The sequence below is a fragment of the Lutjanus erythropterus genome, chromosome 24 (genome assembly GCF_056507025.1).
Source record: "Lutjanus erythropterus isolate fLutEry1 chromosome 24, fLutEry1.hap2, whole genome shotgun sequence".
Taxonomy (NCBI): domain Eukaryota; kingdom Metazoa; phylum Chordata; class Actinopteri; order Lutjaniformes; family Lutjanidae; genus Lutjanus; species Lutjanus erythropterus.
In genome coordinates this window covers 15,801,331-15,816,938 of record NC_139340.1, presented here as the reverse complement: position 1 = coordinate 15,816,938, position 15,608 = coordinate 15,801,331, and the positions used below count along the sequence as shown (strand labels likewise).

The following is a 15,608-nucleotide window of genomic DNA, read 5'->3' as shown; positions in this document are numbered from 1 at the left end:
CCAACCTCTGGCCAACATTAACAACAGCTTTCACATGTTCCCATGCAGCTATACATTCCCTGGGAACGTGCGCTGTAGTTAAAGAAGCTGTGATTAGTGAGCCGCAGTCCGCGGTGCGTTTCACTCATGTCAAGTGTTGCAAAGAAAGTGATTTGTGGCTTCGCATATATTATTTATGGAAAGATAAAGAGATGAATAGAGATGAAGTGAGAGCGTGATAATGCTTATCCACAGGAGATAGGTTTGTCCCGTGTGCAAAATGTATGGCCTTATGCATATTTTACAAAAGAGAATACTAACATTATTAAATACTCTCTCGGAGACTCTGCTCTGGATCAGAGTGGCTAACAGCCCTTAAATGCCAGATGAAATGGTGGATCAAAGAAATCCACCTGCAGTGCATTAACCAACGGTGGGATTAGGTAATGCACCTCCAATTTACCCCCGTCACAGCTTAGAGTCACTGCTAAGACACCCACACAAACATGTCAGAGGGATTTTGGTATGCCTAGCAACACTTTTGACAACCATGGCCCGTTCAAATAGTTGTCTACACCTATCTTTAATGTTCCTTTCCTTTCCTGTTTCCTTTCTGCTCCTCTCCTTTCCCCGTTCCCTTTCTTTTGCTTTCTCATTTGATGGACTGACAGCAAAACTGTTGTATAGTCGTGCACAAAAATGATGTGTAAAACCGCTGTCACTTTTTCATGTCAGTGGACTAATTTGTCTAATCCTCTCGAGCGTTTAGACCACAGTAAAAATGCAAACAATAATAGGCTTGAGGAAGCTTTACGTTCCTTAAAAAGTAGTTTCTGGGACTTAAAGTTTAAGGTACTTTTGGTGGAAATGTGGCTAAAAAAAACAGTGGTTATAAACCATTAACAAGTTGATCTTTTCCAAGGACATTCTCTAAAAAAACCACAGGTTTTAACAGACAGAAGTATCACAAGCAACTGAACAGACAAAGACAAAAGCGCAGACGACAGAAACTTCACAAAGACAAAATCCAAGGAGCAACATGCCTCGTGCTTGTTTAATTAGCAGGAGGTCTCTGGGACCTCACAGAGCTCATATTAGCACACTTAATTGCAGAAAATCGTGAACTTGTGTGAATCCAAGCGGGACTTGGGAGCTCATTTTGTCTGGTGTAGCCCGGTTAAATCAATAGTTCATTCAAGGAAACAGAGAGATGAGCTGGGAGAGAAACACTCGAGTACAGTTAGTGTGAGCGGAGAGACGACAAGACCGCAGGAGGAAGTTTGGAAGGACAAAAAGGACACAATCGAGGTCACGAAGAAGAAAAATAAAGACGCTCAGGACAGCCTGAGGAGAGGGGGCTCATCGTGAAACTAAAAGAGGAAGGGAGCAAGGGCTCACGGAAAAGGGAACGAGGAGGCGGGGTGCACAATAACAGCAGTAATTCATCAGAAATCATCTTGCAGCAGGCCCCTCCAGTTTGACAACCAGGCTTTGGTTCTGTAGAGTACAGCCCACCAGTGACTACCTTTCAACTCTGCACATCCTGCTGCTCCGCGATAGGATAAGAGCGGAACGGACGGAGCTAATTGGCTTGCTTCCCTGTCGGATTTCTGCAGCGCTGCAAACAGAGGAGTGTGGGTGGGGGGGGGGATATATCATGTTGTATGTGGATTTGTAAACAGCGGATCAAAACCTCCCCGGCTTTCATGTCCCTTAAATTTGGTGGAGAGGGTGTTGGCGAGCTGTCGCAGCGGGGACGCCTGCTAATAGTGACGGCTCAACGTTGATCCTGACTGACTGAGTGAGTGATGGGGGACGCGTCAGCGCCCAACGGGGCTGGTGGGGCAGCTCGCCGGAGCCGCAGAACAAACGGCGTAAAAACGCACACGGGCACATTGAATGTCACCTGGGAGCGACATTCGCTTGATGACACAATCGGACGGTGTTAGTCACAAGCTGTATCCTTCAAACCCTGACCTCCTGATTAAGTCATGTTGGATCAGACCATAATATGTCTAATCCGCGCACAAAAACAAGTATGAGCTCTAGTATAAGCTGCACAAACCAGAATTAACGCCAAGATCAACTTCCCAAGGATGAGAAACTTGTGAAAATATCACTTTGTGGTATGGAGCACAAGGAACACTGACTTTCTGGATAAAATAATATTGTTGGCAGTGATTTTATTAGAATCAGAAAGTGTAATGTAAATATCTTTTGTTTGATAAAGACATCTGAAACCCCTGACCAGGTTCTCCCCTTTGTTCTACAGGAGTATGCGGATGTGGCAGCGGTACTGAGAGAAAACAGCCAAGCAGCCTGAGCTCCGCTGTTAGTCTTTCTGCGGTCTGTCAGTGGCGCGGCCCCCGAGGCGACGTTCCAGGCAAAGATTTCACCGCCGCCTGCTGAATACAGACAAGACAGGCAGTCAACCTCTACCGAGGAAGGTCTGAAGGGCACCGCCATTTGTCTTGGCTTATTTAGCAATCAGGAGAGGGACGAGATGCGAGCGGGGGATTTGAGAGCACCGGTGATGAAAAAGAGGAGAAGCCACATCTGCCGCCTCGCTTTAGGGCTGCGGGAACTCGAGCCGGGGTGGGTGAGAGAACGGCGCGGCCAAACCGACACTGGACTAATCATTCCCAAATGAAACAACTCTCGCGCAGGTGTTCACCTGCAAACAGCTAAAATACTGATGCTACGTTCACGTGCATTTCAGTTCAAGTTTGAAAGGGGCGGGTGAGGCAAGCTACAATCTCAAACCTTACCACTAGATGCCACTAAATCCTACACACTTGTCATTTAAGTAACACTGTGTTTGCAGCTTCATCATCACTGCCAAACTGTCAAACATGTGAATGAATTTTATCTTTAAAAACTCTCAGTTGACGAAAACACGGCCTTCATATATTCTCTTTTCTCTCTCTGCCCACTTCAGGATTGTGTTGAACTGTGTTTCACTGCACCATATTACAGCACGCGTGCAGGAAAAACTTAATTTTGTTAGGTCTTAATTACAGTTTGCTTTGGATCATTACTTCATTTTGTGAAACAAAAACACAATATGATCACATCATCATCATCATTCCACTTAAAGTAAATAGATGACAATATTGGATAATCCCTCAGCTCTGCTCCAAGTCACTTTTGAATTATGAGCAGAATTTGGGCCATAAATTATATCCTCATTAGGCCAATTAAAGTGATTCGTAACGACAGCTTGATAAGTGAAGCCGGTCTGACATCGATTGGGTGGAACAGTCTGCGTGTCGGGACCTTTGACCTTTTAGATACATACATCATCCCTCCTACATCATCCATCCCTAATGTGTCTGACCTTTAATTGAAGCAGCAGGTGTAATCATGAAAAACAATGAGAAAGGACGTGCTGTATTCAGTTAGGAGACGCTGCTCTTCATATAAAGAGGATCAAATATGGATTTAGCGAAGAACAAATGTTCCCACAACAAATATGTGAACTCCAGAGGTCACCTTACACCCAGCTGTTTCAAACCTTCTGCCGCCAAAAACAACTTGTTCTTCAAATACTGGCGCAGCTAAACTAAATATTTATGTCCGCTGAAAGGACAGGGCCCACGTCCAACATTTGTTGTGCTAGCTGCTGTTGCGCACACTTCCATTGCAGAGGTAAATTGAGGTCATATGTTTATAATTTGCCCTTTTCCTAATGCTGCCATTGGAGTAAAATAACATTTGAGAGCTGCAATTAGATTGAGCCGCGCAATACTCCAGCTAATTAAGTCATATTTCAAGTTCAATAACAATCAAGTCGGCCAGATAAAGGCCAGAGAGAGAAAGGCGAGTGTGTGGTGCAACAATCTGGAAGCTTTTTACAAGGCTCCCGCCTATTGTTGAGTCAGAAAAGCACTCAGCGTCTGTGCTTGGATGAACAGCGGGCTGGTTGTGAGTGTCTCCGACTATTGTTGGCAATTCAAAAGGCTGAGCGTTGCGATGAGAGGGGAGAGGAGGTGTGCGTCTGTGCAGCTACACGCACAGGTGTGCCAGCATTCACGTTCATGTCAGAAGGTGCAGGGAAGCAGACGTGTGCCTGAAACAGATTTTACAAAGGCGACTCCGACTCGCAGGGCTTCTTACAATACCAACATATGAAGTCTGAAATTTTACCTCTAAGACTCAAACCTGCCTTTAATATATCTGTGATGTAAAACTACAGATTTCCACAAAGTCAGTCTTTATGTAATTACCCTACCTTAAAGGTATACTCTGCAGAATTTTCCTGAAAACAAATGAATAGACTCCAATAAATGATTATGATTAATAATTCTGATTTTCTCATTATTTCGCTGTGTTCTGGATGCGATGGATTAGTCTTAAATCCTGCACTTGTAAATACCATGCACATATATATGTAATACAATCACACCGAAATATCTATTTAGAGACTAAATACAAGCTTTCTGCACATTTCTCCATAGTTTGTGCAAAGATATGCACCAAACACTTTAGATGATGCGCTATAGATTGTCTCAATAGCAAGTTTGAGTGAAGAATATTTGGGGGTTAATTCTTACTAAAGCTTCCAAGCGCCAAAAATGGTATTCGGAAAAGCCCAAATGCTCCGAGTGACGACACGAGGTCGGAGCTGGCAGCTCCTGGACCGACTCATCAATCTTTAGAGGGCAGATTTAATGAAAACAACTGCTAAATTAAGTTTCTTTTCACATCGTAGAAGCAGCTTCCGCAGTCGGAGAGAGAGACTCGTGGAAAGGAAGATGGATTCATGGTATAAAAAGCAGGAGAGGAGCAAAAAAAAAAAAAAAAAATCCCAGTTCCAACATCCACTATAAACAGAGAAATGAGGAAACCTGTATGCTTGTGGAGTACAGATGCAGACATTTTCTTCCAAACATATAAACACAATCTGTCACACAGCTAGCGGTGTCAGCTTCTACATATTTGCCAGTTTCTGCTGCAGGGAAACAGCAGAAGCTCGTTGTGTGCAGTAAATGGAACTATTTAAGATGCCACGAGGAAAAGAGGCGCACGTTTTATTGGAGGAATCAGCTGCTACCTGTGTTCCTGTATGCAACTGCTTCCCCTGTGCACGTCCTTCATCCTGCCCTTCCTGTCTCCGGCGCCGGCCCGGCCGCGCGAACATCTCTTCCATTACTGCCCTTGACACTGTGGCCGATTGGATTCTTATCTGCCATCTGTAGGCCAACGCTCAGCCTGCGCTATCTCTCGCCGCAGCCTAATTGAATCTCAAGTGTTGGAAGTGCAGTGATACACTGACCACACCGTGTCACCGCCAACAGATAAGGATTGCTGTGGGAGGATTGGACCACCACAATCACGATGGGGACACGTTGATAAAGGGGTGACAAGCCGTTTGGGTTGGTACTGTGTCGCTGGGACTTTACTTGGATTGAGAGATAATGGATACCCTCCATTACCGAGAAGGTTGTGTTCATATCCAATAATCCTATATCCCATAATCCCACTGTGCTGAGTGGGTAATTTGTTGAAACCTAACCAGGGGAAAGTAGGACAGTGCTTCTGTTTACCATCGATTTCTACACAAAACCTTAAATCTACTGTTTACAGGAGGGTTTTTGTTTCATTCACTGCTACACAAAGTAAAGAAAATGAGGTTTAAAAACAGCTGACCCGATCTGAACCGAGACAGAAAAGTTAAACAACCAAATTCTCCTCTGAAAATCTGTTCAGCTTGAATACAAAAACAGAAGTGATCACGGTTTTGTTGATGCTCCGGAGAGACCTTGGGGTTTTTGCAGTGGTGATGAACCACAAGCCTCATTACCTGCTCTGTTTTAGCTCACATTTTTCTTGTTAAGCAGGTGACCTTTTCAATTTAGAGAATAAAGGCACTGGCGTGGCAGTTTTTTTTTGGAGGGGGGGGGGCTGCTTTGCTTAATTTATCTTTGACTAACAAATCACAAAGAGTCACCTTGATGTGAGAAAGTTTGGACTAAAGAAAAATAGGAAAATGGTGATGGAGGTGAAAGTGTCGCCTACCTTAAGAGGCCAAATTTCTTTTTGGTCTTCTTCTCAGGATCCTCCACCGAATCGTCCGCTTTCTTCTTCCCTTTGGTCTTCTTCTCTTTCTTCTTCTCTTTTGTTTTCTTCTTCTTCTTCCCGTCGTCGCCGTCCAGGCCCTGGCGAGAGGAGCTGCTGACGGGCGTTTCCAGACCGGAGCTCTGCTCTGACAGGTCGTCGTCTGCGGAGGAATGGTTACACGCGGAGGGCGTGAGAGGGCAGAGGTCGCAGCGGATGCAGAGACACAGCAGGAATACAGACTCATGGATGCAGCCGCATGTGTTACATTCATCATCTCATTCAGCGCACATGTTGGTTTGAGACATCTGCTCAGTCAGCTAGTTAGTCCTCTATTAGACAGCCTTCCTCCCGATGCATGGAGCTGGCCAGAGGCAAGTCTCTACACCTGGACGAGCTCTATCAGCAGTCAGATCCACTCACCTGCGCTGAAGTTTCTCTACATGCAAAGGCCAACCCACGAGAAACCGCATGTGGGTCTAACATTGGTTAAAATTACTGTTATTTTTAGTTTAAATTAGAAAGTATCAGAGCAGAGACAGAAATCTACGCTGAATTTAAAGTGCCGCTCATCCTTCTAGACATTTTTTGTATAAGTTCCAGAGTTTTGGAGATATCGGCCTTCTTGCCAATATAATTGGGCTAAAGTGCCACAAATATATTCTCAACAGCAGTGTTTCTTTCCTGAAAACAAGATGTGCTTCAAGATAATCCACAAGCCTCTTTCGTTCTACCAAACTACACCCACGAGCCGCATCACTGCGTAGAAGGAAGCGTGGAGGTTAAAGTTCAGCCGAGAAGAGGACAGCACCATTATGTTTGTTTAACACACTGTAAAAGTACTTTTCCAGCTTATTTGTGCAAAATATTGTTGCTGCAGAAACGGTTGATTAGATTTGCAACTTCATTTGTCTTTGAAATGATGTAAAAGAACACAAAAGACTAAGACTTGTTCTCATGCAACTATTCTCACCTCTAATATTTTAAAAGTATTGGTGATTTTATATTGTTATATTTTAGCTTTTAGGTGTGGTTTCTACCAAATCCTCACATGTACTTTAATATTTCCTTTATGCGGTTTCTTTTTCTATTTATGTGTGTATGAAACAAATAAAATGAATCCTGTGCTGTCATGAGCACATCATGACTTGATGCACGCTTCCTTCTGGACAGTGACACGGCCGGTGGATGCAGTTCAGTAGGAAGAAATCAGTTCCTGCATGACACCGCTCACGACCAGGTCTGTGGATTAGCGGTGCAAACACAGAGCAGGTGAGAGGAAAAATATGCATTCTTGATTTTGGGTCACTTTAACGTATGTAGCTGTCACTCTGTCTAAGTCTGACTTCTCATCTAATCCAACTGCAGACGGGTGATTTTTCACACTCCAGATTTCTCTAAACATCTTTAGTGAACTCGCTCACTTCTGCAAACATGGAGGATCATTTCCTCAGTAATCATACACACACACTCCACATCCAACATGTCTGCGGGTTCACAAGGTAGAGCATTAAAAATATGCTGCTGTAAGATATAAAGTTCCTAAATTGCTGAGTGGATAAAATCATGTAGCATTTCATTAAGGTACTTAGGCTAAGCGCTGTCCCTTGGCAGGCCTCGGGCTCTTCTTGAGTGCCAGTGTGTTATAAAGCCTCAGGGATGTGCGTTGGCAGCGCAGTGTCTCATTTTAAATGGATACGATGTCTAGGAGGGAATCCTATATTACAGCGACAGTGACAGTCCTACATTAAAAAGGAACATTCCACAAAGTGGATAGGTTTGTTTTGGCAGTTCACAATTTTACATCTCTTCTAAAATGGTCAACGAGAAGCCTTACCGTCTTCAGAGGGTCCTTCGTACGACTTGTCGATGGCGATGCGGAAGCTCTGGTTGCAACCCCGCCCGCGCACCACGTGCGGCCGCGGGCGGTGGAAGGGCACCCGGGCTTGGACGCGGCTCTGCTGGGCCTCCGACACGGCCGTCTGGAGGCTCTCCAGGGAGCTGGACTTCCAGAGGCCCAGGGTCGGGCCCAGCGCTCCGCCGGCCGAGGGCTCTGGGAAGACAGAAGAGGCGAGAGCGTGAGCGAGGAGGTGGACGGACGGGGAAAAACAGAGGATGAGTGGGAGAAGGGAGGGCAGGGGGAATTAAAGACGCCTGGTTGATGGAGGAGGAGGGAATCAACATGTGATACGCAGCCACTGATAAAAACAGACAGAATGATTTAAAGTTTGAAAGTGACTGACTACATCATAAGCTTTTAAGCAAAATCTACCCTGCAGCTTATAAAAAATTAGACTGATTCTCATCTCCTACAGTCATGTTTTCTTTTTTAAAGGCATCTGCACTGAATTTTCTTGTCTCAATGCTTCCGGACATGGACAAAGAAATTTTACAAGAAAAGAGATTTGTACTCAACCTTTTGTGGTTCTGCCCTCTCACAAACTTCTGTGAAAAAAGTCCAAGACAGGAGTCAATAAATCGTTTTAATAATCGTTGACTAATCAAATATCCAAATCGTCATTAGCTGCAGCCCTACTATTTACCCAAATTCTAACACACCTCGGGGTAGATGATGTGTAAAGACCCTTTAGGCAAATCAGTGACACTGAGTTATACTCTGACTTGACTAATCAGTCTCAGAGAAATCCTTCACACGCGTCTGAGTCACTCCCATCTCTTGAAAACTATTGAAAAGACATTTTAAAAAACAGACCTTAAATATTTATGAGACTCAAATCAAGCCTGCTGCTCTCACCGCAGTATTCGGAGACTCCTCCGACCCGACCTCGCCCGCTCCGCACTTGATTGTAATTAACTGGAAATCTGCTGTAAGACCCTCTCACGGCTCATGGGGTCAAAACACTATAACTACACCGAATGTGTTTTTTTTTTTTTTTTGTTAAAGGCACAAAAAACAATAAGCTGACTATTTACATACAAAACATCGGAGTTAGATAAGATTGTAAGGAGCAAAAGGGGATTAGTGGAATAGTAGAAGCATAAAAAAATCCAGATATAATACATAGGTAAACAAGGAAGATATAAACAAAAGAAAATAAAGCTTATAATATTTCTTTTCTTTTTCCTGCTATAGACTTTTAAAAAAGCAGCCATTGCACCTTCTTTTGTACTTTTTACACTTTGTGTTTAAGTCCTTTAGCCAAAAAAAAAAGAAAAAATTGTGCCAACTATACATAATTGATAATATATTAAAAACAATACATAAAAGACATTGATGTCTTAAGTCCTGACATTTTGGATGTAGAGTCAGCTGTTCAAACACGGCTCTGTTTAAGATGAGTGGATTTTAAGCTGAGCGATCAGCATCAGCTCACGCTCCTCCTCCCTGATGGATATGACTTTCTGAAATGAAGGTTAAAAACCCCAGAGGTGTGAAGCTATGAAGATGAAATTTAGAAAGAAAGAGAGGGAGAGGAGAGCGGGTGAAAAACAGGCCTGACAGAAATGTGGAGAAAGTCAGAGTCCTGTAGGAGCAACATAAAGGAGGGGAGAAGAAACGATGAATGAGGTGGAGGAGCGCAGGGACAGGTGAGCAGCGGCACTATGGGAACTGACAGCCTCATGCATAAGCAAGAGAGAGGGGGAATAAATGAACTGCCATCGTACTGTAGTCAGGTATGGCCTCCAACTCGAGAGAGGAGGAAGTGTGGGGAGGGGGGAGGAAGACGGAGGAGCAGGAGAGCGATGAAGGCCACAGCTGATTCAGCAAGGGAGGAGGAGGAGGAGGAGGAGGCACCAGGAAGAAAAGGAAGATTTGAGGAAAAGCAGAGCTGTAAGGATAACAGGAAAATAAGATAAGTTTTACTTCAGAAAACATTTTCAACAAGCTCAAGATATTAAATTCAAACCAAGTCACACTGACGAACATTACACAGAAAAGTTGACCGAGTTTGAATTTAATTTGATTAAACTCTGAAAACAAATACAACTTTTAAGATTAATCAGCTTGAGTTGATAAAACTTGAATATTTATGTTAAGTTAATGAAAAAAGTCTAGTCGCCTCCACTATATTCCCGTGTGTATCCGACCTGACGAATTGAAGGACAGGTGACCAAGAGCGCCGACGGAAAAAAACTTTTTCAACCCCCCAAAAAAAGCGACAAAACCCACCCGAGTTGTGTATCACAATGAAACGGTGACAAGCACTCTTCAGAGAAGTTACAGACAGGTTGCAAGCTGTTTTTTTTTTCTTTCTGAAACTTTCCTGTAGGGATGACTTTCTCGCGTCGTGGCACTCACTGCTTAAGACGTTTTTTTTTTTTTTTTTTGTCATTTCAGAGGCTTCAAAGCTTCGAAGTGGAGCGGGGAAAAGGGGAAGTGAAACTGAAGCGGCGATAGAGTCGAAGGAGGGATGTGTGTGTGTGGGGGGGGGGAGTAAGCGGAGCATTGCTGCCTTTTAAGTCCTAAATTGACTTTCTGTGAGGAAGTGGGATTTATGGGGAATAAGGGGTTATAAATAGAGAGGGGGGAGCGCTCAGGAATAAAACGCTCAATTTGAGAGGCAGGATTTGTGTCACAAATGTAATTACGGCTGTCCAGCTCGCAGCCTGATAGAATTAAGCTCCTTGCCAGCGCACTGCTGTACTATACACAGAGAAACTGTGTGTGTCTGAGCGCGTGGGCACGTGTGTATGTGTATACTACAAAATGTGAGAATTTTGGTCCAAGAAGAAAAAAAATTAAAGTCATGATACTGCCTGTATGAGATAGCGGTGTGTGTCCTTGACCGCCTTAGATGAAATAGGGGAAGAAATATGAGTGCAATTCACTTTTGGTGGAGTGTGTGTGTGTGTTTTTGTGTGTGTGTGTGTGGGGCTGCAAGTGCACTCATTCCATGCATGTCAGGCGGTTGAGGCTGGAGGTAAATGAATAATGAGGGTTTAATAGGATGGATGAGCGGGGGAGAGGTGGCTATCATCGCCAGCTCGATCCAATGGAGGGTGAAATCAGCGTTTATCACATATCGCTGCCCGCTGTGCCAGCAGATGCTCTCGCGGATCCGTTCGCATCATGTCTGCCTGATTGCCACTGATTCAAGCTGGTGCACATATTTGACAAACAGCCCAACAGCCAAACAGGCCAGGACGACGGCAAACGCCCTTCACAGCTGTAACGCTCCCGGACCCAAGATGGAGCGCTAATGTCACGTCTTCACTTTCTTTGGCACTTTTCATCTTGCCGGTATGGAGGCGGGAGGAGGTATTTCAGGCGTCGAGGTTTCGGAAGTAACAACGTTAGGTGACGGCAGCTGGAGCGCTTCAAAGACTTGGCTGGACATAAAACTCCAAGAGCAAGCCTGTGTTCATAAAAACTTCAGGAGAAAAGTTGAGTCCAACTCCAAGAGCACTGCAAGCCTGGTAGTTGATACGCCAGCGGGCCTAAGCATCGGGGACACCTGCAGCGGGACAGCTCGGTTGGAGACATAGGTATAATAGCTGGAAATCTCACTGGCAACCAGCCGAGCAGCAGGAAACCAGAGACCGTTGTGTCGACAAAGAGAGACCTGCTCCACAGCATCAAGCTGCTGCACCTGACAGGCCGCAACACGCAAGAGGAGGACGACTCTGTGTTTCTACATTGATGCTTTGTGCTCAAAAGCTGTCAAAGTTGATGGACAATGTTACTTCCTGGGCATCTATGTGTGTTAATATTCCAATCTGAATTTAATTAATCCCAATTCCAAGGTGCATTTCATCGCATGAAACACCCAATCACAGAGCTCCGTGGTCTGTTAAGGGATGCTAAAGTCGACACTTTGTAGAAATCTGGTAATGCGTTTAGCGTTTTAAACCTGTTCACTTCTGGATCAGCTGCAAAGAGTTGTAAACTTAGCTCCTCTGACTGCCGTCCTCTCCACAGCGGCAGCAGCTGTTGTCTCATAATTTGCCTCTTGTAATTTACATACTCAACTCTGTCAGTTATTTTCTCCCATTTCCTCGATACAGACACATGACAGAACAGTTCTCTTCCCCAGCAACGTGTTTCCATGCATCGCTTTTCTTATTCAAGTCTCAGTAGCTTGTTTGAGTTACATTGCAGAGAATTGGAAAATCGCTGACAATGATGACAATCATCTTTTCCCTCCATTTTATTTGAGTTATTTTATGTAGCCGAGTGAAGAAGAAATCGAGTCTGTGCTCCGTTTATGCAAAGGGAATCAAAACAACCTCCACCGGTTGTCGCTGGAGGAAATTTGCATCAATTTAAACTTTTATTGAAACACCCAGTGATGCACCGCTGGGTGGCCTCTGAGCCTTTGAGCTGCAGCGGGCAGCACTAGCATGCTTTTCAGGGTTTATCTTCCAATGAACAGCATCCTGTATCGCTTCTCCTGTTTTTGCATGTGTGCACCATTAACTGTTTATAAAGATGGACAAGATGACAGGCCATAAAACTGGTTATAATTAGTTACTGTATAGGCAGCACCTGGATACTGCCAACCACAGTGAAAGCCACCTGAAGCTGCGAGTTGCACCAGCAGCTTCTAGCAGAATATAGTTTCATAGCTGTAGTTTAATAGAATAACACATTTTGTTTGTTTATAAAATGAAGAATTGTGAAATATGAAGCTGAGACAGTTTGGGAACCCATATTTCTCCTTGTTGCATTTAGTGTCGCTTGAAATATAATCGATGCCAGTATCCACCTGTGCACCCACATCCATCTTAATGTGATATGTATATCATGACTTTAGTCAAGGTTGACTGCAGCTGTCGTGCCTGAACAGAGCAGACAGCAGTGAAGTCTTCGCCTGGAACGTAGCCTTGGGGTCCTGCTGCGCTGACAGCCCCTGCGAGAACTAACGCCGCTCTGTGACGCCGCTTTGTACCTTAAAAGTGTCACCTTAAAGCGAATGTGACGAACCTGCGACTGAGCCGCACCGATACAACTCGCTGTGTGGTTCCGTGTCATGGGGTCAAAACATTACCGGTATTGAACGTAATGTCTGCAGTCTGACTCTGAAAGTGTCCGTGTGTTTTCCGACAGCTGAATAAAAGTTACCTGCACACAACTCTCTAATTATTTCACCCAATGAACAAGAATAAATGAACTAAAAAATGTCCAAATTACAGGCTTTGCCATACAAACTGTGTGTGCAGCACAAATTCAATACGGCACTCAGACTTGTGCACACAAACACACACCGCTGAGCCCCGCCACACCGTCTCACTGATCGACTGGGTGGTTAACACCAGACTATTAAACAGGATATTGTCTTATTTATATTAAATTTGACATTGTTGTTCCAGTTGCAACACACAAACAGGCGGACACACTTGAACACACCCCGGCACACTGCCTAACCCTCCCACAGTGTCTCAGCAGGGTCTTAACACTTACCTATCAACTGGACTACAATGTGCTCCACAGCCAGCAGCTTTGCTGCAGACTGGTTGAAAGGTTGCCACGGTTACAAGAAAGTGCCCCCTCCATCAAAACTGCTGGGGGTGGCGCGGTGGTGGTACAGAGAAGTGTGTGTGTGTGTGTGTGTGTGAGGGGTGACGGTGAGTTGCCAAGGAGACACTTTAGCCAACAATGAAAAGGGGTTTGTTGCTTCTGGCCATAGCACAGAGAGCACACACACACACACACAAACACACACACACACACACACAATGCTCACATATATGCTCATAGAAACACACATGTTAGACACAGACTCACACACACGCTTTTCCATCTTGTATCCAATCTCAGGACCAGCCAATAAACCCTGCGGCCATTTTTTCTGGGGACCAGTAAAACAGGCCCTGACCTGCCCCTGTTCTATAAAAACACATGACACACACACACGCTACACACCTGTAAAACAAAGCCTGCGTCAGCGTCACCCTTCTCAATAAAGGTTATTGAATTTAATCCAACAGAAGCATTAAAATACACAATTACAAGGGCTACGGAGGCGCACTCTTGTGTTACACTGATTCAATAAAACTTATCTAATTCAACAGGAGCTTTAAAAGCCTTGAATCACAAAACACTCGCACAATCTTATCTCAATAAATGTTTATGAATGGATTTAAGTTCTTTAAACTACACAAAGAAAAGGACAGGACACACAAAGGTCTCTCGTGACACTAATCCTCATTGCTTCACCTTTAGATTAAATGCACTGAATACAGGCTTTTTTTTTTATCTTTATTGGTGCAGATCTATGATGACATGTGAGAGGTTTGATAAGTAAAAAGCATGACACACGTCTGGCTTTATTTATTTAGTTTCTTAAGAAACATTACCCAAACAGGAGTAAACTGTGAATTCATAAGGAACTATTTTCACAGATTAATACACATTTGTCTGCACTGGTGATTATTTACAGCCCCGGGATGATGCATGTGGGACTGACTCAAAATAAACTGCAGTGTGTGTGTGTGTGTTCATGGTAATGAAGGAACATGTCACCCAGTGGAATGGTGTGGCTCACTGATGTGTTTTTAATAGTTTTTGAACAACAATGGAGCTGTATAGCATAGAGGAATAAGATATATCAGGCTTTACTTGTTCTTGATTCGTCGACAATAAGAAAAATACTTTTGCCAGCCTTACTCTTTACAAAGTGTCTAATGTTATGGGACAAGGACGGGGGGACTATTTTCTTCTCGTATGACAAGCCTGACTTCAAACTGAATCGCTTCAGACAACTGTATGGCCAGTAAAAGCAAATCCAATTCGTGTTATGGCCAATCAAAACTCCACTTCAATTAAAGACCTGTCCAATCATTAAGCATCCCTCCATCACTATTTGAATGCACTCAGCTATTTCAGAGGCGGAGGATGGAGCTGGATGGAGGCGCTGCGCTGGCAGTAATTGGGTTTCGCTGTTTAGATGTATGAGAGAAATGGGACATATGGGCCGTATGTATTTAGCCTCCGACTAGATGAATGGCTTTAATAACTGAAGGGGACTTAAAAGGCCATTTCATAATTACTGCTTACCTCTACTGGATTACAGCGGCGCGGGGGGTTGGCGGAGTATGGATGAGGGTTGGAGCGAGCTGCGTGGAGTGGGACATATGCCATTTGTAAACGAATGGCGGATAAAAGTGCCTGTGCATTCAGGGGGAACTGTACAGTGCATAAATTCTGACATACACACACACACACACACACACACACACACACACACACACACACGTACCTGCATAATGCTGTGCTTTTCAAGACCTTCACTGACTGCTGCACCATCCTCCCAACTGTAATGCAGCAATCAGAATGCAGGACATTTATGATAAGATGGTCAGTGTGGTCCTGCAGCGACAGAGCTGAGACACACGTCAATCTGCGGGTCGAACCACGTCTAATCGTAGCTTTCAGCGTCACACAAGCAGCAAAGGGTCGAGAGTATATTGTGGATATCAAGGGAAAGCTTTGTCAAGGTTTTTATGTTGCACCTGGTCACAAAACTGAGAATCAGACCCAGCTCTAATAGACCTGAGGATAATTAGACCGGATCCAAAATGCAGTCGACCCAAACAAACTCACACTGAGAGAAAACACCAACACTGACAGCAGCATGGTGCTCCGCCACTTAATGAGCAGCCAGAGTCAC

The 15,608-nt window shown here is 44.3% G+C and overlaps 1 protein-coding gene across 1 annotated transcript in view; it reads right to left on the bottom strand.

The window, feature by feature from the left end:
- pard3ba (par-3 family cell polarity regulator beta a) overlaps positions 1–15,608 on the bottom strand; it is a 175,625-nt gene that overhangs the window by 64,451 nt on the left and 95,566 nt on the right. Inside the window, exons 18-19 of the mRNA XM_084713388.1 lie at positions 7,874–8,089; positions 5,998–6,199 (exon numbers count right to left, since the gene is read on the bottom strand). Coding sequence (XP_084569514.1) covers positions 5,998–6,199; positions 7,874–8,089 — 418 coding nt within the window. The remainder of the gene's footprint in view (positions 1–5,997; positions 6,200–7,873; positions 8,090–15,608) is intronic.